The 25349-nt window shown below is 39.5% G+C and overlaps 1 protein-coding gene across 1 annotated transcript; it reads left to right on the forward strand.

Moving 5' to 3' along the window:
- On the forward strand, positions 1 to 25349 carry LOC141428804 (uncharacterized). Its single transcript, XM_074088821.1, has 5 exons — positions 1 to 188; positions 6291 to 6446; positions 7121 to 7209; positions 13569 to 13689; positions 25222 to 25349. Coding segments are annotated over exons 1-5 (438 nt in total). The 5' UTR covers positions 1 to 187; the 3' UTR covers positions 25293 to 25349.

Below are 25349 nucleotides of genomic sequence, written 5' to 3' on the forward strand. Positions count from 1 at the left end.
TATTAGACACAGCTAAATGCTTTATAAAACTGAATAACGACTGAATAAAATCATCAGTTCGTCCGTAAACATTTGGATCCATGACAAAAAACCTGGCTATAATTACTTGGACTAGTTAAAGCACACAGCAGGAGCAGTTCTGGGGAATCTTTGTTTATGAGTCTGCAGCAAAGCCAGCGCCGCAACAAGTACGTACAGACGTTTTACTAAACCGTTAGCGGTCACCGCAAAACTACAACGAATAATTATAATCTAAGCAGATCATGTATTGCGAAAAAAACCGTTACAGCAAGTCCTCAAAATATAATAAATCATTGCCTACATCCTAATGGGTTACCCGGGGCAAAAGCAACTAAAAAAAAATAGTAAGCATAATAATTTTGCCGCCCTCTACCATGAGCTATATAATTAGACGGGCTTTATAAATAAATATATAATTATATAAAAAATAGGCTTAGGTTTTCCAATAATTGATTTTATTGTTCCACGAGAGCAGTAACAGTTATTCACGCTACCGTGGGGTTAAAGTGACTATTAATTATAACATTGTTGTAATCAGTTACTATGCTTTGGGAGATAAGAGTACGTACGAGTACATTCACGCTACACATATCCGAAGATAGAAAGAAAGAAAGAAAGAAGAAAGAAAAGTTTATTTTGGCTCCAAAAATGTACCACCTAAAACTAAGACCAGAACTAGCACTAAAACTATGTTACTAGGTGACACGGCAGGATACCAAAAAGGGTCTCCACTCAGCATGTGTTGCCGCACATTATGTGCAGTAACGCTGGTTTTCTGTGGAGCCCAAACGTTAAATAAACATGTATGCATGAGCCAGTTCCTTTGCCCTAGTCAGACGAAGAAAAAAAATAAAATTAAAATTAAAAAAAAAAGAAATTAAGAAATTAAAACCATAGACAAAGGGAGAAGTGACGTGGCTAGATGGTATCTAGTTGCTGAAAATAGGGCTGTCTCCAGCAAATTCTTTTTTTTTTTTAATTTTTATGGGGTTAAAAACGACTATCTTCCATAGTGGCTAGTGTTGGAATACTACTTATCGATAAATGTTTGTGAATTAAATTCAACATTTTTTTTCATTTTTTTCCTTGCCATTCTTTGACCTGATATTTCCATGACCTCAGTATTTGATGAAATTATTTAGCTATGCTGTTTAAAACATATTAGGATATTTTTTTTTTGTTAATTTTATGTTTTTTTTTTAAGCTACTTTATTTGTCTTTTGTTATAAAGTCTTACATGCTTCGCACCAATTGCAGATCTTAAATAGTAATAAAATATGTGAAATTCATTTATCGAAATATCGACACGGGACATCACTATACTTGGTTTGGATAGGTATTTTACTAAATGTAAACAAAACAATGTCAATGGGTGTCTTAAATGTTGAAATTCCCCCATTAAACTATCTAAACATTTTCATTTATGTATTGAAATACACTAGTCTAGTTTGTATTGCAAAGATAGAACAGTAAAATGTTTAAAATCCTTGAATGTACGAAATCTGACAGCTGACGTTTGTTTACATTTAGTTAAATACCTATCCAAACCAAGTTTAGCGAATAGCATTTTTCGTACAAAAACTATGGGGCTATTGCAAATGTTGAAATAGTTGAGGTTAATGTAACTACGAGTATATCAATAAACTATTAATTGGAAGAATAAAATTAATAGTTTATTTAACATATCAAGTAATTTTTAAAGTTGTACAATTATGAGTTTACATACATACATTGGAAGACATACAGTTGAAATAAATATACCAAAAGCATTTACGTTTTATCTTGTTTTAGGACGAACTTGTGTTTTTCCATAAAACGGCTTGTAATATTTTTATAACACAAAAAATATAGACACACTACACTGCACTACTAATCTACATTTCAATTTTAAACAAACGTTACTTTCAGTTTTACTAGTAGACAAACTCTTTTGCAATTGAGCAATTTATAATTTGAAGACGCGTGAATCTTTAAGATCTTTTTTTAAGGAAACAGATATCCTAACCCTGTCGTCGCTTTATGTTTTTGAAATAATCATGTATGTTAGGAAGAACATATGTGATTTTCCCACTAACGTCGATAAGCCAAAGGCTACTAGAAACACAGGGAAGCTTAAAGTTCCATCTTACAGACTGGCTAAAACCAAAAAGTCTTTTCTGGGAAGTTGCATACGTTTTTATAACAAAATTCCAAAAAATATTATAAATGAAACGGATACGAAATTCAGATCTATTGTCAAGAAGACATTAATATCAAAGGCGTATTATAAAGTTAATGATTATATCATGGACAGGGATATTTGGAAATAATTCCGATCCGCATTAGCGATCCCTTCAAATAGCGAACCTACTGTGTTTAAAATAAAGTTGTGTTAAATACTTGTGATGTATACATATCATTTAATAATATTGTATATCTGTTTAAAAAAAATATATATACCTCGTTGAGTTTCTTGCCGGATTCTTCTCAGCAGAGGTTTTTTCGAACCGGTGGTAGATTTTTTTTGACATTCATAAGTGCTTGTTAGGCACTTGTCTCACCGCCAGCGAGGAAACGATTGGCTATCGACTATTTTCTCGCTCAAGAAACGAACAAAAGATATAAAATCCTGTATGAGTAAAAGAGACACATATATTAATAGTTGATCGCTGGCTGTTCACACTGTCGGCGAGAACTCGCTCTTACATCTTTTGTCGCAGCGACAAGAGCTATAAAACTCGCTGAGCTATAGATACTCGCTCAGCGATGTCAGCTTGGCGGCCGCCCCGCACGAGCGAGTCGAGTGGAGCGAGTAATCGCCCGTCGTACGCTCACTTACAGCCGAGCGACAAAACTACACTCGCTTCTCGCCCACTCGTTTCTAGTTACTCGCTCTACTTGCTTCTCGCTCATCGTCGGCGGTGGGACAAGTGCCATAGCCTAAAGTTTTTTGAAGAGGTGCTAAATATATTTCACATCTCTCCACGACCTTTGCACGATAATTTGACCACGATTGGATATTTTCGACGACTATTTTGGCTCTGTTTCTTAGACAACGTTATCTTGCATTCTCGGCCACCCTTGGCTTGACATTTGGACTGCCTTACGAGTAAATTTGAATCACAGTATCCCTACAATGGATTCAGACGACTCCGACAGTATTCGAGTTGAAATGGAGCATTACAGAAATGTTCTCTAATGCTTTGTACCTTGGTCTATGAAATACAGACGAGATTTTCCGAATTCGGCGTATTTATGCATCCTAGTCTTTACAAAGCGACTTGGTGCAAGTCAGCTTCATCTTCCACTGCAAGTTGCTCATCAACAACATCATTATACGAACCCTCTAGCCCTTCAACATCAAACACAGCAAAGGAGAACATAACAGAAGGGAGAGATATAGTGTTTTTTTACCAAAACAATAAAAAGGACATGGTCTCAGTAAGAGTCATACAATACATTAAAATATTTAATTGCATGTTGCACAAATGGGTTTATATTCTTTATTTCAAAGTTTCTGCTAAATCATTTACGGAATGAAGTGGCTTTGTGTGGCTACTAAAAAGGGGGTGATTCCAATTTAAAGTCATAGCGAGCTTGAGGTTACATGTGAAATGCGTGATTTGAAGATTAAAAGAATCCGTAATTTTTGAAGCCTCTCTGTTATTAACCATAACCACATAAAATTATATAGACAAAGCTGTCTTATTCCATGTATTTTAGATAGTTTTAGTTAATTTGCAGAGTAATATAATAAAAATGCAATAATTTACATTTTATTTATTTCATAAATGTACAAATTATCATAAAAACGTTTAGGGGCTGTTTTACCATCCACTGATTAGCGTTAACTGGCGGTTAGGTGTGATGCCGTCTCTATTTGTTTTGTTCGAATAGACGGAGACGGCATCACATTTAGCCGTCGGTTAACGCTAATCAGTGGATGGTGAAACAGCCCCTTAGCATAAGCTGTCCTATTGCATGTGTTTTAGATGGTTTTAGTTAATTTGCAGAGTAATATAATAAAAATGCAATACTTAATTTATATTGTTTTTATTTCATAAATACACAAATTATCATAAAAACGTTTAGCATAAACTTATGTCTCAAAAGACCCGATTTATTGGAACATGTATATAATATTCTTGGCAAAGGGTAATATAAAAACAAGTCGTATTTTTAATAAATTAAATATTGTACCATCCCCATAAAGGCATTAGAAGTACTACTAAGAAATACAAGGAAATATAATACAAATATTATAGGTCACTATGTGTTAAACCGGGATTTTAGTTTACTTTTGCATCAAAAGATGTCACTATCTCGTCTCAAGGAATAGCTGAATCGCGCTGTTAAGATTTTTCCGGCAGGCTATAAAAGGGCTGTCAATCATATTAAACTTTTCATTTCCTAAGCAACCGTGGTTTGATTAACTTGTGTGTTATACGTGTAAACAATATGCGTACCATTGATCATAAGTTATAATGAAACCGTGGTGATTTACTTGTATTTTTAGTACTTGTACTTGTGACAGTGACCCAAGATTGTATCGTTTGTTCTACCAGTTGAACTGGATGTGTGTAATATACTATCTTTTGCCCGCGGCTTCGCCCAAGTGGAATTCGGTTGTTCCGCACTGTAAAAAAATTTTGCTGACTGTACTTTTTGTCGACTGTACTTGCATTGTCAACTAAAAATACATTTCTGTATTAAGAAATCGTCATGTTCAAAATTACATTTCCGTGCTAAATCTTAAGTCTATTCTATTCTCTTCCATTAACCATTGAGGAGTTCCGTGGTACCTACTTCTATGCCTCTTTTTTATGGAAAAATGCATGTCCTTTAAAAAAAACAGGTTATGCTCCTTCATTGGCTTTTTCTTGCAACCAAAATAAAAACACCAACGTGTGTTTACATCCACCTGAAAAAAAGATCAAAATTATTAATTTCCTTTATTAATTAAATGCTTACTTATAAACGTGAAAGGAACTCTGTCTGTCTGTCTGTTAACTTTTCATGCTTCAACCGCTGAACTGATTTAGCCGAAATTCATTATGTATGTAGTTGGAGTCCCGAGGAAGAACATAGGCTACTTTTTATCTCACAGTTTTATCCCGAAAAAATAAAAAGCGACTAGCGAATTCTTCGTAGACAGAGTCGCGGGCAACAGCTAGTTATAATATAATGTTTCACTAACCACAGAAATTTTACTCTATCATAATATTAACCAGCCAATGCAGAACAACATCACCTGTCGCATCAATCACATTGTCAGTTGATGTCTAAGTAAATGGTCACAATATAGGTAATATGTTTTTGTTATTCTGTGCTCTCGAACAACTTTGGTCCGGCAACATATTCAACTTTTGATGCCCTAAAATGTAATGTTAAAAAAATAAACAATAAACTGTATTGATATAATTTTGTACTTACGTTCATCCATTTTACCGGTATTCTAGACTCATACTCATGTGTGGCAAGTTCCTTGAATCTGCTCGCACAAATTCACTCATTTCGTATTGAAAGGTGAAGCCGCTAAAATAGAAAATATGGTCCAAAAGTCAAGCCAAGTGTCGTCGAGACTGCAAGAAGCGTTGTCGAAGAAGCAGAGCCAAAATAGTCGTCCAAACTATCCAATCGTGGTCCAATTATCATGCAAAGGTCGTGGAGAAATGCGGCAAATTTTAAAGTACTGAGTTTGTGCTGAGAGGTCTTTAAAAATTATCCAAAAAACACACTGATCGCACCAAATCGCAAAGCAAATAAAACGGTTTTAGGTTAGATTCTACTTGACAGTGACAGCAGTGACAGTTGACTTCGTTTTTTTTTTACTGTTTCTACTAAGTACTGAGCCCTCAACGGTTCTGCCATTTCAATCTCACAAACGTCATATCAACCACTTGAAAAAATATTTCTAATTAATATGAGGAAATAAAAATAAAAGAGCTGCAGTTCCTCGATTATTAAGACGTCGACTATCGAAGAAAAATATATTTAGCACCTCTTCAAAAAACTTTACTTAGCCAATTGGAACTCGTAGTTGCAGTTACAGAAAGTACCTAGTTAAATGAGCTTTTAAGCCAAATTACACAATCATACAATGTACAAACAAACATATGAGACAAGATATTTGTTTTCAATATTTTTACTTTTGACAGAATCAACAAAAACTTATAGGTCTATTGTTGCTAAGAAACAACAAACTTCAATAATATTTACCTTTACACCAGATCATGCATGGCCAGATTTTATCGTGTTCATTCTTTAAGTCTCATCATATCTTTTTGTAGTGCTGACGAATTGCTGCGGAGACAAGGATCTAAGAGAGGGAACTCAAATAATAGCATTTTTGGCAGGATTAAAAATGTTCGCTGGTGTGATATTTGCTATTCTTGCTGCACTGCCCGAGAATATTAACAAAGGAAAAGAAGGACTGGGATCCAGTAGTAAGTTGGAGGAACTTCATTATTCAAACGGTTAATTTAATCTCGCGACTTTGAGAAAAACACATTGCACCTTATTAGCTAACTATAATAACTCACTATTCGCCATATTGGCATCTGATCTGTTATGCGAATCCCGTTTCCACGGCTGCGGGATTCGCCAACTGTACCTATAACTTTTGACTGGCCCGGATGGACGCGCTGCGACTTTACGTATGTATCTTTTGAACTTTCTATTAAACATCTTAATGAAGCAGCTCAGCACGATAACCGCCATGGACTGCTACCACGATCAACAGCATGCCGTACCTATATTACCGTTACCTATATTTTTAAAAATTGAAGTGTGTTAGCTACTTGGTGTACTTGCTTCTAATAAAATCCGCTACTGGTACCAAGTAATATAATAATCTAATTTAGATTTTTTACAAATTTTTTGTTCACGTGATTCGGTAGTTTTGGGAAAAATCTTAAAATCGGCAATATCTAGGAAACTAATAGATTTCGGACAGGACTACATAAGGACTAAATACCTTGAAAATAATGTATTCAATAACCAATCACCTGTATATATACTAAAATTGCTCGTTTAAAGGTATCAGATAATTCAAATTAGAAACTGCATGTATTTAAAGTGGACAAAGTAAATTTAATTACTTATTATTTTTCCTTTTCAGTCATCATTGACATAGCAGTAGTAATTTTTGGAAGCTTGATGATTCCTTATGTAATATCCGTCATTTTGCTGTACGTGGGACTTGCACGGGTAAGAAAAACATATTATAAATTTCAAAATGAAATAAAAAATGAAAGAGGGCGTGAAAACGAAGTTTAGATTAAAATCATATTTAATACACCTTAAAACCGTAACATAAAAATATCGAACATGCCACAGTGTTGCATAGTCCCCGTTTTGTTCGGAAAAAAGGGAGGACAAAGGTTTCCGAAAGACAAAACTTGTCTCAAAGCACAAACATTAATTGCCCCGGAACGCATATTTGCCATAATTGACAAGATTTCATTTTTTTAACACCTGTAAATTACTACAGGAATCGAAAGAGTTTTGCCTCCTGAACATGGGACAATATTTATTATAATTGATTTCTCCATATTTAAAAAAGTACAAAAAATTGAAAAAATATGGCTGAAATTTCCAACACTACGACAGAATAGATATGTTTCCTTTGCCATTTTCACCAGAAAAAGGAGCCGTCATAATTTTGACAACGTCTCTATGCAGCGTCTACGTCAGATTTACGTGATTTTTTTTTTAAGAGACTAGACAAACGTAATGGATCTATTGTGTCGTAGTTTTGGAGTTATGCCCTTTTAGAATAAGCACATCTTAAAAAAATGTAATAAATTAATTTTTAGTTGTAGCGAAATTTTAAAATAATCAGCGTTTTTCTCTCCAAACAGAATACAGAGAACGAATCAAATTATAGTCTTAGAACTATGAAATCTTGTCAATTAATTTCAGATATTGCAAAATATTCACAAAATTATTCTAATTATAAATAAACCCGCGTAGCTCACCCAAAAACTATGAGATTTGACATTATTTATTAGTGGTGAATTCATACGCGATAGCCCTCATTCATTAAAAGACCACCTCGCACTCGTGTAGTTTCCGTATGGGCCCAGAGATGGCGCTAGCAGTCAAGTTAGATCACGCTAACGTTTGTTCGCCCGAGATCATAATAAATAGTTTTGATTGTTTCAAGTTTTGGCAATTATAAAACATAGTGGTTATAGTGGTTATAATCATAGATGAGTGTGTATACTAGTATTAGATAGCTAACTTCACGTATATTTGTGGTCTCGACTAAGGCAGTTGTCTCACCGCCGGCGAGGAAACGATTGGCTATCGACTATTTTCTCGCTCAAGAAACGAACAAAAGATATAAGATCCTGTGTGAGTAAAAGAGACATATATTAATAGTTGATCGGTGGCGGTTCACACTGCCGGCGAGAACTCGCTCTTACATCTTTTGTCGCAGCGACAAGAGCTATAAAACTCGCTGAGCTATAAAACTAGCTCAGCGATACTCGCTCAGTGCTGTAACACTATGGACGTTTAAGACATCTCAGTGAATACTCTTCTGTCGATTTGGCCAGTATTGGCTGACAAACTGGTTACACTGATAAACGACATTTTTCGAAGTGGTATCTATCCGGATGTACTAAAAAATACGAGGGTTTGCCCCGTGTACAAAGGGAAAGGGGACATACATAAAACAAACGCATACAGACCAATTACAATAGTACCAAATTTTTCCAAGATTATTGAGAGTATCATTTCATCACACATTATGAACCACCTAGAGACTATGACTTACTGACTGACAGACAGTTCGCCTACAGGCGCAATATGTCGACAACTCACCTTTGACCTTGTACGAAAGAGCGAATACCTCCTAATACAAGTGTTAAACTTAAAAGGAGGATTCGTCAACAACTGTAAACACTTTGTTAGAAAATAAATGATTTTGATTTTTTTATTTTTTTTTGAACTCACGTTGCACACCAGATCTTTGACTCGATCATCATGAGTCTAGACAGTAAGTTTAAGGTGGCCGGCATATTTTGTGACCTATCTAAGGCTTTTGACGTCATCAATAACGACCTTTTACTGACAAAACTCAAAATGTATGGTATCAGGCATAAAGTGTACGAATTGTTAGTCATTTTTGAAAAGTCGCAAGCAGACAGTTGAGGTAGTGATGTCGAACGGAGAAAAAAATCAGGTCAAAGCCGGGTGACGTCACTATAGGTATTCCACAGGGATCCTCACTCGGAAATACACTTTTTTAGCTTTTATAAATAACCTGCCTAGTGTTATCACTGACGGTCTCACTGTGTTCTTCGCTGATGATACTACTGTTGTAATGAGCGCCACCACTTATGAGCAGCTAAACGACAAGATAAATAAAGTGTGTGGGCAGCTGCAGCAGTGGTTCTCAGCGAACGGGCTCATCATGAACCTCACCAAGTCGAACATCATGCTGTTCTCGGGTAGGGGTATCGTGTCACCGCCGTCGATTGGAGGCCCCATACCGCTATGCCAGCAGTGCAGGTTTCTGGGCTTTACACTAGATCCAAATTTGAATTGGAAGAATCACGTTGACTCTCTATGTGGCAGGTTAAGCAGTGCGGCCTATGCTTTGCGCAAATTATAGCCCATTCTGGCAGATGGTGCACTAAAGAAAGCATACTTTCCGTATTTCCACTCGTTGCTTTCGTATGGCACCACACTATGGGGAAACCCCACGGACTGTGAGCGCGTAATGGTTCTGCAGAAGCAGGCAGTGCGGGTTATTGCCGGTATCAACCAAAGGCAGTCGTGCAAAAAAATAGTCACAGAACTTGGTATCATGACCCTATCTTCGTTGTATTTGTTTCAAGTTATTATGTATACGCGCACAAACATATCTAACTTCAGTCAGTCGAATGGGGTGACCTGTCGTTTTGCCGAGTTTAATTACGCAGATTTTCGTTTCGCAGACAACTATTGGCAGATTTTTCTATTCGCCGAGCAACGTTTGGTATAATTTCGTTACGCCTATTATTTGTTTCGCCGAGTAGTCGGTAGGAAGAATAGCGATAAGCAGATTTAAGTTTAGTAGATTGTTCGTTTTGTAATTGTTTCATTTAACCGAACAACTGTTCGTCGAAACACGATAAGCTGAGTTATCACATGGCATTCATATTGATAAGTAGATTTAATGTTCAGTCGATTTAACTGTTCGTCGAGACACGATAAGCAGAGTTATCACATGGCATTCAATAATTGTTATGCTTATAATATTGTATTGATTTTTGTTTCGTAATCTGCGTAGATAAACCGGCCAAACGACAGGTAGGATTTTACTGAGTTGACTATTATACACTAGCTGTTATCAAAATGTAGTTAGGTGCGACGACGAGCGTTAGCGAGGAGGAGTGTTAGGTACTATTTCGACCAACAATGCACGAGCCGAGCGAGCGAAGCGAGCGTGCCGCGGTAGCGGCCGGCGAAGCGCCAGAACCGAATTGCTAGCATCGCGACTTGGTTTGTTTAGACTCCAATATAAAATAAATACAAATGATGGTCAAAAATACGTTTATTACCTACTTGCGTTATAGGTTTAAAATATGTGAGGGTACATAAGAAAATCATAAAGAATGCGCGGTCAGCACGCCCGGCGTGTAAAAATGCCAATGAGGCCATAGTGTAATCCACACATATTCGCGGTATTGAATGCCATTCCCCATGCGAAACGAAAAGATGCGAAAAATTGATATGCGCACTGAAAAATAGTTCAACCGTTACAAAAGCGAAAGGTTGTTCGACCAAACGTGCAAAATGTGTAGTGATTAATAGGCTAAACGAATGTCTGTGAATAGTTGTTCGGCTTACTGAATCATATGCCAAGTAAATAGTCTGCTAAAGGTTGAGTTACGAAACGTTACTCGGCGAAATAATACATCTGCCTAATAAGACCGCCTATTGTCTACCGTGAATCTAAGTGTTTATATTATAAGTTTTTTTTTTACTGTTTTATGGTGTGCAATAAAGAATATTTGTATTGTATTGTATTGTATTGTATCTGCATACAAATTCATCGGCGTACCGTTACTCGGCGAAACGTTTGAACAAATATATATTTATTTCTTATCACGTGCCCAAATGCCAAGTTTCATAGAGAACCATTGATTTATCTTCGACAATGACGATCTTCCATATAAACTTTCATCCCCTATTTCACCCCCTCACAGGAAGAAATAAAAAAACGCGCGAACAAATATCTATTTACTTCTTATCACGTGCCGAAATGGCAAGTTTAAGAAAGATTCATCGCTTTATCTTTGATAATGACGACCTTCCATATAAATTTTTCATCCCCTATTTCACCCCCTCACAGGTCAAATTTTCAAAAAAGCTCAAACAAATATCGATTTATTTCTTATTAAGTGCCTAAAAGCCAAGTTTCATGGTTTTATCTTCGACAACGACGAACTTCCACCTTATAAACTTTCATCCCCTATTTTAACCCCTTTAAGCCTTTTTTTCGCAAAAAAGATAGCCTTTGTTCTTTCCCAAGGTCTATTCTATGTCTGTACCAAATTTCATCAAAAACGGTTCAGCGGTTTAGGCGTGAAAGCGTAACAGACAGACAGACAGACAGACAGACAGACAGACAGAGTTACTTTCGCATTTATAATATTAGTATGGATTAAGTGCCTAAAAGCCAATTTTCATGGTTTTATCTTCGACAACGACGAACTTCTACCTTATAAACTTTCATCCCCTATTTTAACCCCTTAAAGCCTTTTTTTCGCAAAAAAGATAGCCTATGTTCTTTCCCAAGGTCTATTCTATGTTTGTACCAAATTTCATCAAAATCGGTTCAGCGGTTTAGGCGTGAAAGCGTAACAGACAGACAGACAGACAGACAGACAGACAGACAGACAGAGTTACTTTCGCATTTATAATATTAGTATGGATTTTTTGTTTTGTTATGATTATGATGCATGTAAAGCTGTCGTTATAGTTATATTTGTATGACATATGGCGAGACGGGTATGTATTATAAGACCGACAAATCATAATACCTACAGTTGAAATGTCGACGCATAACACATCGAAATTCAGAATACCGAATGTACAAAATACCGACAACCGATACACCGAAGGTCGAAATATCAATTTTTAAATGACCGAAAGTACAAAATCCCGAAAATGGGGTATGTATTATAATACCGAAAAATCATATTACCTACAGTCGAAATATCGACACTTAACAAATCGAAATTCAGAAAACCGAAAGTACAAAATACCGAAAGTGAAAAAAAGTTTGATATGTGCGAGCGAGCGAAGCGAGCGAGCAAGACGGTTCGGGGCAAAAGCGACTTGGATAGGTTAGGTTCAGAAGGCTAAGGCGGGAGCGAAGCGGAGCGTAGCTCCCGCCTTAGCCTTCGATGTTAGGTTTTTTTTTATAGCAGCCCGGATAATATTGCTTCACAAATGATCTTTGCTGTTGAATCTTATCCAACCTACTTTCTTAGTGGCAGTTAAGTATCTTGCCTGCTATAAAAAAAACCTAACATCGAAGGCTAAGGCGGGAACTACGCTCCGCTCCGCTCCGCTTCGTTCCCGCCTTAGCCTTCTGAACCTAACCTATCCGAGTCGCTTCTGCTCCAAATCGTCTTGCTCGCTCGCTTCGCTCGCTCGCACAAATCTTTTCCTGCTATATTTGTTTCGTCTTTGGTATAGCGGCAGTTTCGGTATTTTGATTTTCGATATATTGATTGTCGATTATTTTACTTGTAGTGATTATGAATGTTCGGCATTATGAGTTTTCGACCTTTCGAGTGTAGGTATTTTGATCTTCGGGATTGTAGTCTTCGGGTTTTAGGCTGCCGGTCAAATGTAGTTTCGGGATTTCAAACTTTCGGTCATATATCCATTCGACGTTTTAATATTCGGCCTTCCGTCCATAGGTCTTGTAAAATTCTATGTTTCACCAAAAAACCTTCATACCTCGCAACATATTGATCCTATGAGTATGGGTATAGTCCAATTGGATTAAGCGCAAAAAATACATAGAAAATGACGCCTCACTTGTCTAGTTTGCAAAATTTGCATTTTTTAAACGTTGGCCCTGCCCATACCCCCTGGGTAGGGGTAGGACGCCTAAATTTTGATAGGAGTCGGCAGATCCTCATTTCTACACCAAGATAAAAGTTAAACAAACTTTCATTGATGTACATTTTTTGCCGCCAAACCGTCGTATTAAGTCCTATTTTACCTGTGCTACTAGCACTATTACATTGAATAAAGCATTGTAAGAATTTTGAAATAATATCCAAAATTACAAGCTGGTCAACCACGTCTAGGTCTTAAGCACTAAGTTTGTTAAAAAAACGTCAGGACCCAGGAGTTAAAGTTCTACAGGAAGCCCATTAAAAAAATGAAAGATTTCAGAAATAAAAAAATCTAAAACAAAGATTATGACTAACAATAATTTTGGAAAACATTACATTATGACTTTTAAAATTATGGCAGTCTCCATTCCACCATTCAGGTCGGTTATGAAGTTACTCTTTGTAGGTACGAAAGATTTAAATTTTGCTTGTTCGCAGGAAAATGGATGGTTGATGCTGCCATGGCTCATAATATCCGCTTTAATAGAGATTGCGGTTTTAATGATCGGTTTCTATGAATCGGCAAGGAATAAAGATATAAAGGGCTTCATTTCCTTTGGTAAGAATTAACGTTTTTTATACTTATTTCTTTTTAAAGTACATTTTTTTTAAATAGCCTATAACAGTGTCCCACTGCTGGGCAAAGGCCTCCCCTTTCTCCTTCCACTCGTCTCTGGCTTCGGTAAAATCGTCCCGCCACCTTCTTTAAGGCGTACCTCTGCTCCGGTGCCCGTTGCTTAGAACACAATCAGTGGCGATTTTGGCCCAATGATCCGGATGCATCCGGCAGACATGATCTGACCAGTCCCACTTAAGTTTAGCGGTCTTCGTCCCATCATGAACAATTCGGGTTTTTGAGCGAAGTTCAGTGTTTTTTATCCTATCGGCTCTTCGAACACCTAGAATACTATAATGCGCTCCATAGCCCGCTGGCAAACCTTGAGTTTGGACTTCTGGGCCTCAGTCAAAGACCAGGTCTTTTTATGTATTTAAATAAAACTTGCTTGATCTTTAGAAAATTTATTCGATTAGAACACACAGTTAAATTCCAGTAATTTTCTCCAGATCTATTTCTTATTTTGGCAGGCACAGACATCCAAAACCTGACAGATACAACACAGTCGTCCTCTTTTTTAAGCATTCTAAGTAAAATTAACACATCAACCTAAATTACAAACCCAGTCTGTCTGGAGCCTTTCTGACTCTATTGGACCGTCTTAGATGAATTTCCGGACTGTCTACCAGTTCTGGCCGAGAAGCTTCGAAACCAGAAGCAATTTCAGTATTTGCTTGCTGCTCAGGCTCGCCTACAAGCACCACATCCTTGCTAGAACCTTCCTCCATCACCATTTCATTTTCACCATTTCATTTAACCTCACCAAAACTAACTCTGATTCCCTAGCACTCTCCAAATCTTTCGGCTCTTGAGTATAATCCAAATTGTCACCTACAACAGTACATTTTCTTAAATCTTCAGCATGGACTTGTTTCTCCAGCCTTAAATTAGTGCATCGTGATCAGTGCACCTTCAGTGAATACTTTTAAAAACAGACTTGATAAGTACTTTGAAGACAATTACACAAGTGAACAATGATATGCACGCATCAGCTATAAGCTGCCTGTGCATTATATAAATAATAATAATAATAATAAATATTAACTACATATCTTACACTACTGAGTCTTTTAACAATCTGACCCATTAACCACATTCTTGGCCCATTTAAATTTTTACACCACACTTTTTCTCCTTCTCTGAACATATAAATTTTAACCTGTTTTCCTGAGTTAATAATTTTTCGAGTAGCAGTATTATTTGGTTTCATTAAATCAAAAATTGTTCTTGGTTTTTGTTTAAACAAAAAATCATTTGGGCTCATACCTGTTGAAATTGGGGTGTTTCTGTAAATAAATAAAAAAAATTGTAACAATATTTATTTAGATAATCTAGAGTTTGAAATTTGTAATCACCCAAGTGATTTTTGTGTACTTTGTATTGTCCGTTCAGCCATACCATTAGAGTCAGGGTGGTAAGGTGGGCTTCTAAGAGCTTCACAGCCATTAGCTTTTAAATTTTTTAATAAATTCATTGGAAGTAAATGGAGGCCCATTGTCACTTACAATATGCCCTGGTACCCCTATGAAAGCAAAAGTCTTTGATAATTTTTCAATGACCTGTTGTGTCTCGCCCCGCGCGCCCTTGCGAGTGGCTATTTTTATTTGCGTGACTGCGTGCGTCTTGTAGCAAGGCATAATGCCTTCGAATTTGGTAAAATGTTGCAGCTGTAACATTGTGATTAACGAGTTATTGGAGTTTGTGAATAATAGGATTGACGTGAAGGATGAGGAAAGTGTCAGTCGAATATGTATTAATGCGTTTTCTCAAGCAGACATATCAAGTGCTAAAAATCTGTTATTCTATTCTATTTTGACTACTAAACGTAAAAAGGTAAGAAAAAGGAGTGGCAAAGCATTACGTGATATAGATGATATTATAAGTACGTTAAAAGAGTGTGATCCGGAGGACATTCCTGTTTTTGTGGCTCGTGAATTACATAAACTGCGCTGCCTGTGCAGTTTGACCATGTTGATGTAACTCGTCTGCTGAAAGACATCGTAAAATTACAACAAGATGTTAGCCTAATTAAAGAATAATGCGAGATGCAGGTAAACTCAAACTTGTTGCTAAGATCGGAGTTGGATGTTTTAAAACAATCATTGGCGAAAAATGACTCACCGCATTGCAATGTAAATCTCAAACGAGGCGCCTTTCTAGGTATCTTCGAGTATAATAGTGGACCAATGGGACTATTACATATATGTGATGATAACGCAAGCATGCATAATAGCAATTTAATGCACAATACTCCATCAAAAAATGGCACTCCTGTGTATCGCGACATTGTAAAGAAACGATCTTCAACTCATGAATCATTAATGAATGTGCAATACAATTCACTTGAAATAAATGCAGAAACTGGGGTCGTTACAAATTTAAAAAAAAACTGTGAGGCGGTGACTCATCCTACTGATAGCGAGCAACCACCCGCGTCAGCCAGTGAAGTGCCAGGAACCGGTTTGTCGGGTGATATGAAGTTGCATTGCAGAATAGTAACAACAGCTTACAATACAATAAAGAGATCGATGAGAGTATAATTAACTGCGATTTTAAGATTCAAGAAAAGGATGTTGAATGGAAATTTATTCAAAGAAAGCGATTTAGAAATAGGTTCGCAGGCAACAGAGGGAGTGCTACTGTAAACAAAAATGATAGCGGCGGAAATTAAAATACCGATTTATATTATATAATGGGGCGAGGGAGCTGGCAGGCTCGGATGTTATCGAATACGTCAAGAATAAATCTAACTTGAATGTTTCTGTATCCATGGCTAATATGAAGGCCGCGAAAGACTACAATGTCTTCAAAATATTTATTCCAAAGGATAAATTAGATTTGTTCTCACGAGAAGATTTCTGGCCGGAAGGGATTGCTTATCGCAAATTCTACGATTTTAAGGGTAAGAAGACAGATAAAACGGAAAAATTAAATTAAATTTTGAAATGGATAGCATAAGCATAGCGAAACATAATTTTTTTAGTTTTAACTGTAAATTGGTGAAGCGATGTGTGGACGCCGTGAGGCAGCTGATTTAATCGCATTGCAAGAAACTTGGTTGTTCCCGAATGACCTTTTGTTTCTTAATGGTATACATAAGGACTTCGAATGCACCGGGAAGTCGTCAGTAGACACGTCTGCGGGCCTTATAAGAGGGTGACCATACGGAGGGGTGGCGATCTTGTGGCGCAAAAGTGCTTTTGAATCAGTGTCAGTGATAAGCTGTGATAGTGCGCGTATAACAGCGATCAGGGTCTCATTAGACAATAAATGTTTTATGGTATGTAGCGTGTATATGCCGACCGATTGTAAGGACAATATGCCCGAATTTGTTGACTGTATGGTTATTGGAGGAGACCTGTCGCTTCCGGCCCTTATTGAAAAAATGGCAGAAAGCGAAGAGGCCTGGGCGGCATTTTGTGTGTTTGCCGATGATATAATGTCGCAGAAGGAAACGGCGGAGCGGGAGCGGGAGGACGACGTCAACTCGCTTCCGCAACGCCGAAGGAGACCAGGTCGGCGGCGACGTGCCTTCGCAGGCCGAATACTGCCGCAATGACGGCGACCAAGGTGAGGTTGGCGGTGGAGCCAGCCTTCTGATCCACCGCGGGGCGTTGCCCCCCTGACGCCCAGCCTCTAGTGGTGGACACGGGGGAGTTCGCCACAGAAAGCACGGGACGGAGGCAGAGGAGGAAGACTCGCTCTACCATCATGGCGCGTTTTCGAGGTGGGTCAAGCGTCAGGTCAAGGTCAGCGTTCCTGTGGCCCTGCCGCTATGTGGCGAGGTGGAAATTTCGGGGAGTTTTTAGTGGGTAGGCCGCGGTCTTCTGCTCCGGGAGTCCCACATATCCGTCCCGGTCCCCCAGCCGGGCGGAATGCGTAATTGCATTTTCTCCCCGAAAAAGTGCTAACAAATACAGGGAATCGTAGTGGTGTCATTTGGGGGGAAAGGGACGCTTATCAAAAAAATAATTACCATGAGTTGTGCAGCGAGCGACTTAAGCTTATTGAGTTTCCCCAGGGGCTGGCGATGTGTATTGATAGTCATTGTGATAATCACGAACATAGACAGGTACTTGATAATATGTATGCAAATATTGTGTCCAAACTTACTGATGCTGCTATTAGTACTAATGTTATTCAAGGTGAAAAAAAATTTAAAAGGCTAGTTGGGTGGAACAAGCACGTTCGTGATGCACACAGGCAGGCCAGGTTCGCGTATCAAGTTTGGAAGTCTCATAATAAGCCAACCTTAGGCGGCGCATATGAGGAAAAGTGTTTAAAGTAACGCGCAAAAAGTTTAAAAGCAAACTTAAATGGTGTCAAAACCATCAAGAATAGATAAAACTACATCATTGCCTCACATCGTGCTGCCAAAGATTTCAAAAAAATCTGGAAGGCGACAAACAGACTGGATGGGGGATCTGAGCTGCCTGTGAGTGTTGGTGACGCCAGCAAGCCTGAGGCGATAGCAAATCTATTTGCGCAATATTTTAAAGTGGACTCGCCGCTTGGCCGCGCTCAGGGGAGAGTCAAGGCTGGGGTATGTCATGGCATGGACCAGGTTTCTTTCACAGAAAACCAAATAAGCAGGGTAATCAAGAATATGGCCAAAGGCAAATCCCCTGGCCATGACGGCCTCAGCGTCGAGCATCTGCAGAATGCTGGCATCCACCTGCCGCGGGTCCTGTCAATGTTTTACTCGCTGTGTATGGCGCATTCCTATCTCCCAGGTGACTTCATGATACCCATTGTATAAGTCCCATAGACTTTTAAGCTACTATTGTTATTTTTTGACTGTATGTGGCTTGTGTGAGAAGAATGAAGTGAGGAATGCCTATGACGGAAAATTGGATGTGGTTTTGGTATCAGACCGTATCAAGGATGTTAAGGTTGTGGAGATTGACGGTGGTGGGCTTGTCCTCCATAGAGACGCTTACCATCCGCCATTATATGTATTAATCCCAATCAGTAGCGGTGTGAAACGATCACCTGTCGGTTCAGTAGACCCTAGCCAATGTTGATATGCGAAAGGATTGGATTTTTGCAAAAGGTGACTTTGAGCTTCTATACGCATTGTTCTCGGAAGTGTGTTGGGATGATGTTCTTCAGTCTCAAGATGTTGAGGTAGCAGTAGACATTTTGTATTCGACTATTTATTGAATATTTAATATTTGTATACCTAAAACCTGCACAAATCTGCGAAGCAATTCAATGGTGTGTGTGAAGTTCCCAGGCCGCACTGGGCCCGCGTGGGAACTATGGCCCAAGTCCTCTTGTTCTGAGAGGAGGCCTGTGCCCAGCAGTGGGACGTATATAGGCTGGGATGATGATGATGATGATACCTAAAAAAGTTCGTCCTAAGATCCCTAGTGGACGCTATCCAGTTTTGTTTGACGCTGACTTAATTAAAGCGGTAAAAACGAAAACTGTACTTCAGAAAAAATGGAAAGCGTCCAAGAACATGGATATTTACGAGGAGTTCAGTAAGCTTAGGAGACACGTTAAGGAACGGATATCTTCCGCGTATGACAGTTACATTGTTCGTGCTGCTTTTGCTTTTTCCAGATTTTTTTCTAGCGTGTTCTTACCGGATGTTCCACGCCTCGATGGAAATGATACTAGCAACAGAGGCCGAGGATGTAATGCTAACCTTGTAAATATTTCTAACATAACTGAAGCAGATGTTGGGGCAGGCAGTAAGTGTCTTAAACCTAATAGTTCGTTGGGACCGGATTGTTTGCCGGCATACATTATTAAGGGGTGTGCTGATCATTTGAAGGCACCTCTGGTTCACATTTTAAACTTGTCCCTCTGCACTGGAACGTACCCACACCAGAGGAAAGTCACCAGAGTAAAGCCAATACCCAAGTCAGGTGACGCATCCGAGGTGGAGAGTAATAGGCCTATCGCAGTTCTTTCTACTCTCGCGAAATTATTCGAGTCTATCCTTCACCGTATAATTTCCCCACAGATAAAACCATTTTTAAGTGATTCCTAGCATGGTTTTAGAGCTAATCGCTCAGTGAGTTCTAATCTCTTAATATTGGTGGATACTATCTCGGAGCAACTGGACCGGGGGGCTCAGGTGGATGTCCTATACTTTGACTTCAAAAAGGCTTTCGATCGAGTAGATAACGACGTATTACTGACTAAGCTTGACGATATAGGTTTTTCCCTTAAGCTGATCAAATTTTTTGCTAGTGTTCTACGCTACCGAAAGCAGTATGTTTGGCATGGAATATTCATTTCATCTCCGTATCATACTCGATCAGGAGTTAGCCAGGGCTCGATTCTGGGTCCTCTCCTGTTTGGAATCATGATTAATGATCTGAAATCATCGGTAAGATTTGCGAAGTGTCTTCTATATGCAGATGATCTTAAGTTGGTGTACAGGGTTGGGCACGAACAGGACTGTCATGATCTGCAGGAGGATATCTCGTCAGTGTATCGTTGGAGTATTAAAAATAAGCTGGAATTCAATGATGCTAAATGCCAGGTGTGTATTTTCGTCGCTCTAGCACTCCGATACATAACAAATATATGCTTGGTTCAGTGGGTATAGAGAGGGTCTTCTCCGTCAAGGATCTTGGTGTTGTCTTTGACACTCGCTGTTGATAACAACATGTCGCATACTTCGTGGCGAGTCGGACTGCCTTGAGCTAGTCGCTAGACTAGTGCGATTGTTTGTTCCGAACATCCCTCGGATCGAGCTGCGGCGCTGGCGATGCTTAATACGTTTTTGGTTTCCGCGCCGGACCTTGACCTGTTAGCTGGGAGACTGTCGGCAGTGTGCAGTGAATGCTTTAGGTTTTGTGAGGAGATGGATAAAAGGAAATCGAGCGTTATGTGAGCTATGTATTGTCTTGTTAGTTTACTAGTTAAATGCTAATTTTTAATTTGTTGGTTTTTTTAGTTTTACGGTGAATTGGATGTATATCTGTAATGCCGTGTTAACGTTATGAAATAAATAAATAAATAAATGATGAAAGTGGTGATACCCATAGTTAAAAATAAGACGGGTGACATAACGGACAGGTGTAATTATCCGCCCAATTTACTTGCCACGATCTTGGCGCTGGCGGCGGATGGATGCGAGGGGCTGAAGACAGAGTGTTGTGGCGCGCCATGGAAGAGGCCTATGTCCAGCAGTGGACTGCTGTAGGCTGATGATGATCTTGGCGAGGGTTCTTGACAGCTTGCTGGATACCTGTCTGCAGGACTATCTAGATTTGCACGATGCACAGTTCGGTTTCCGATCCGGATTGTCCACAGAAAGTGCTATCCTCGGCTTGAAACACACGGTGCAATACTATTCGAAGCGAGGAACACCAGTGTACGCTTGTTTCTTGGACCTATCTAAAGCTTTCGACCTGGTGTCCTACGACGTCTTGTGGGACAAGCTGAGGTGCAGAGGGGTGCCAGCGGAGCAGTTGCGAATCTTCCAATATTGGTACTTAAACCAACTCAATGGTGTGAGATGGTTGGATAAACTATCTGACACATACAGGCTGCAGTGTGGGGTGAGGCAGGGGGGAATGACCTCGCCGAAGCTCTTGAACCTGTATGTGAATGACAGATCATTAGCATTAGCCGAGCTTAGCAGCAAGCGTATCGGTTGCAGTGTGGATGATGTCATCGTCAACAATATCAGTTATGCAGACGATATGGTGCTGCTGAGCCCGTCGGTCAGGGCACTTAGGGAACTGCTATCGACTTGTGAGGGGTATGCTACGGAACATGGCTTAGCCTATAATGTCAGAAAGAGTGAGTATCTGGTTTTTAAGGCCGTCGGTGGAAAATGTCCTGAATTCGTACCTCCCGTTAGGATTAATGGTCGAGAGCTTCAACGGACCTACCAGTTCAAATATCTGGGACATATGGTTACCGATGACCTTAAAGACCAGTTGGATATCGAGCGGGAACGGAGGACGATGGCGGTTCGATGTAATATGCCGATTCGGCGGTTTGCTCGTTGTAGTGAGCAAGTTAAAATATCTTTATTTAAAGCTTATTGCCAAGTATACTACACGAGCAGCCTATGGACCAACTATACTCAGAGGGCCATCAACAGCTTCCGAGTCCAGTAAAATAATGAATTCAGGATGCTGATGGGACTGCCGCGCTTCTGCAGCGCATCAGGGATGTTTGCGCAGGCGCACACTGATGATTTTTACGCCATAATGCGCAAGAAAACAGCCTCTTTGCTCAGTCGTTTGCGCGCCAGTCCCAACACCATCCTGAGGACAGTTGCTATTAGGTATGACTCACATATCGCTACCCAAAACGAATAAAGCGGTAAGTGCTGTAATTCCTTTTATCATTTTATTGCATTATTAGATGCAAAGTGCCCAGCTGCTCATTCCTGATGTTTTTCATAAACGTAGCACTAATCCTTGCGAAATTATAAAAAAAATGTAATAATTACGTCAACTTTTTGAACCAAAATGAATCGCAACACAGGTTTATCGATATATTACTATCAAGATCTAATACTAAAGATTGTACATGATTATTACCGCCTTTTTCGCCGGAAATATTTAAATGCTTAGAAAGTAAACTATTGTTAAGTCTATATCAACTAAAATATTTTTGGTGGCGCTGAAAGGCAATGTTTAGTTAGGTACTTTAATTATTATTAAAGATGGAATGGTAACATAAACGAACAAAAAGTTAAATAAAGTTTTTACTTGTAAATATGGTGAAACAAAATGATTTAGCCAGGACTAATTTAGCCATATTCGCTTACAGTAAGTTGTTTCTAATCCATGATGCATAAACACCACTCGCTTCACACTCACTTTTATGTCAATGTATCTACTCTTTGGCTAATGTAAAACATGTATGTGACAACTGACTTTGCAACTGACTGACATCAATGTCTGCCTGCGATCTGCGGGGGTACAACGAAATTCGAAAATCGAAGTTCGTGTCGTTCCGTCTCTCTCACTTAACTTAAATGATTAAATAATATAAGCGTCAGCGGGACGGCAAATTTTGCACTTCGTAATACGGGCCCTGCGTGACAGATACCATAAATAAACCTAGATACTTATGGATTTAGGTACTTTCAGGTAAATGAATTCAACCCTTAAAAATACGAAGGTCAATCTAAGATCAAACATATTTTTGCCGATATATTCGTAACCCTTAAATATTTTTGAATCAGAATAGGACAAAATTGTTCAAAACCCCTATCCCTCGAAATGTTTTTAGATTAAGGGTACATTGGTAAAATATGAACAATGCTAATTATATTTCATATTACCATGAAACTTAAACTGTGAGGGTCAGCTGACAGGCCGTTAGTTAGCGTATCGGCTGTTAGCAATTGCGTGTGCGGAACTTTCACTTGTGAACGACAGGTCGACGGATTTTACACCTTATTTACTACTCCAGAGAACCGACTTCGCAATGGCGACTTGTGCTGGGTGCTTAAATAAAATCGCTGATAGAATATTTTTGAAGTGCGCTAACTGCCAAAAAAGTACCATCTACTTTGCGCGAATATTACCGAGGACATTTTCTACAGCAAGCATCACAGGAATGGAGAGGCCGGATGTGTGTGCAGTGTAGAAGTGCAGAGCCCAGGACGGACAATACGGGATCACCGGAAACACCGTTGCGGGGCGGATACGCCAATGTTAATATGGGTCACGGTGCGGCACGGTACCGTGCGGCTCGGAATCCGGACGAGCCCGAGGGAGACAGCTCCGTCATGGAGGTATCCTACACTGAAAACCGTCCACACAACACCACCCCGCACGACAATGGGCTGGACGCGTCACGCGTCACCGACATGCAGCTGCTGGTCGCCGAGCTCCGGCTCTTTCAGGAGAAGATGCGGACGATGAGCCATGAGCTGCATGCCCTCCGCACAGCCATGTCGAGCTGAGATATCTAGTGGTGGCGGCCTTGGGTCAGAAGTTGGGGGTCACACTCACCGAGCACGACATCGTCAACGCGACGCACGTAGGGCGGGCGCCACAGCCGGAGGGCGGACAGGGCCCGGCGCCGCAGGCGCGGCCGCTCGTGGTGCGCCTGGCGCGCCGCGCCGTGAGGGACCAGATGCTCCAGGCAGCGCGCGTGGCGCAGAGGGCACCGGCATTACGGGCCGAACAGCCAGGTTCTGCGTCAACGAGCGGCTGACCCCTCACAATCGACGTCTTCTGTACAGGGCTCGGGAGCTGAAGCAGCAGCACGGCTGGCGATATGTGTGGACCAGGGACGGTAAGATCTTCGCGCGACAACAGGCAGGCACTGATTCGCCTCGACCCCGCATACGCACGGAGCTAGATATAAATCGTGTTTTTGGTCCACGAAATCTTTGAACTTTATGTATTTGTTTACCTTGTTTAACTATGTATTTTTGTAATTTTGATTTAAATTTTTTTCTGTTGCCGCTTGGTCGCTTCGACCACAGCTTCGACACAACATCGCAAAAAAACACTCGCACTCCTTACACTTGTAATCATCTGATTCCTGCACTTGTTACCTTAATTCAATTTATTGTTGACATTTCATAATTACACATGTAACCCTAATCTACGCATAATTTTCGCTAGTTATTATCATTTTCACTAGGTAACTTACGTAAGGTTTATTTTATAACAATTCTGAGAAATAAATGGTTTCAGCAGGAAAAAAAATTATGACTAACAATAATTCTGACAAACATTACATTATGACTTAAAAAGTTATGGGGAACAATAGAGACCCATATTAAACGTAGTGTTAGAGTGCGTAATTTACTGCATCCGGTAGAACCCCAGCACAAGTCGATAGATCAAATGTGGTTACATAATAATATGACTCTTCAAGGAAAAAAAATAGTAGTAGGTACAGCGTACCACCCACCCTGGTAGGACATTGACCTATTTTTTGACGCAATATCAGACACCAATTGATTCCGGACTTACATGTTTATTCATAACTTTTGTTTATCCAATTTCATCCAAATACCAAAGAGTTGTAAAGAATCAGCTAGGTCCTTCAACATTATCAGGTGAAGCCATACGAGCGTAATTTTTTGAGTTGTGAGCCGCGTAATTTTGGCCGCGTAATTTCTGCTGCATTCATTTTTATTTATACAAACGTCTAGTTTGTGCCACACGGCGGCTGAAAATGAGGTGTGCACATTGTATGAAACAAAAGTATGCGGCTCACAGCTCAAAAATCACGCTCATCTGGCTTCACCCTAAATTGCAAACCTTGCAGCGTCTCTGCCACGATGACGATAACATCTGCAAATCTCAAGTGTGAGAGGTACTCGCCGTTTATATGAATGCCATGTCCTGTCCAGTCCAGTGTCTTGAACATATCCATAGTCATGTCATACACACGTTGAATTATGCCTGCACAAATGAGCTGTGCAGGTATAACCATCGGTTATAAATTATTATCTAGCGTGTGTGGCCGGCTTTATCTATCATATGTTTTTATTTTACTTTTTGTAATAGATTTTTTTTTCCGCAGTTGTGTTGTTGGGTATGGACAGCTACTTCGAGTTGGTGGTAATTAGCTACTTTCTAGAACTCGTAAGTTAAGACTACGGAGTACCTATTTCAAGTAATTTTTACAATTAAATATACATATTTTGTGAC

Source organism: Choristoneura fumiferana, chromosome 6 (genome assembly GCF_025370935.1).
Source record: "Choristoneura fumiferana chromosome 6, NRCan_CFum_1, whole genome shotgun sequence".
NCBI lineage: Eukaryota > Metazoa > Arthropoda > Insecta > Lepidoptera > Tortricidae > Choristoneura > Choristoneura fumiferana.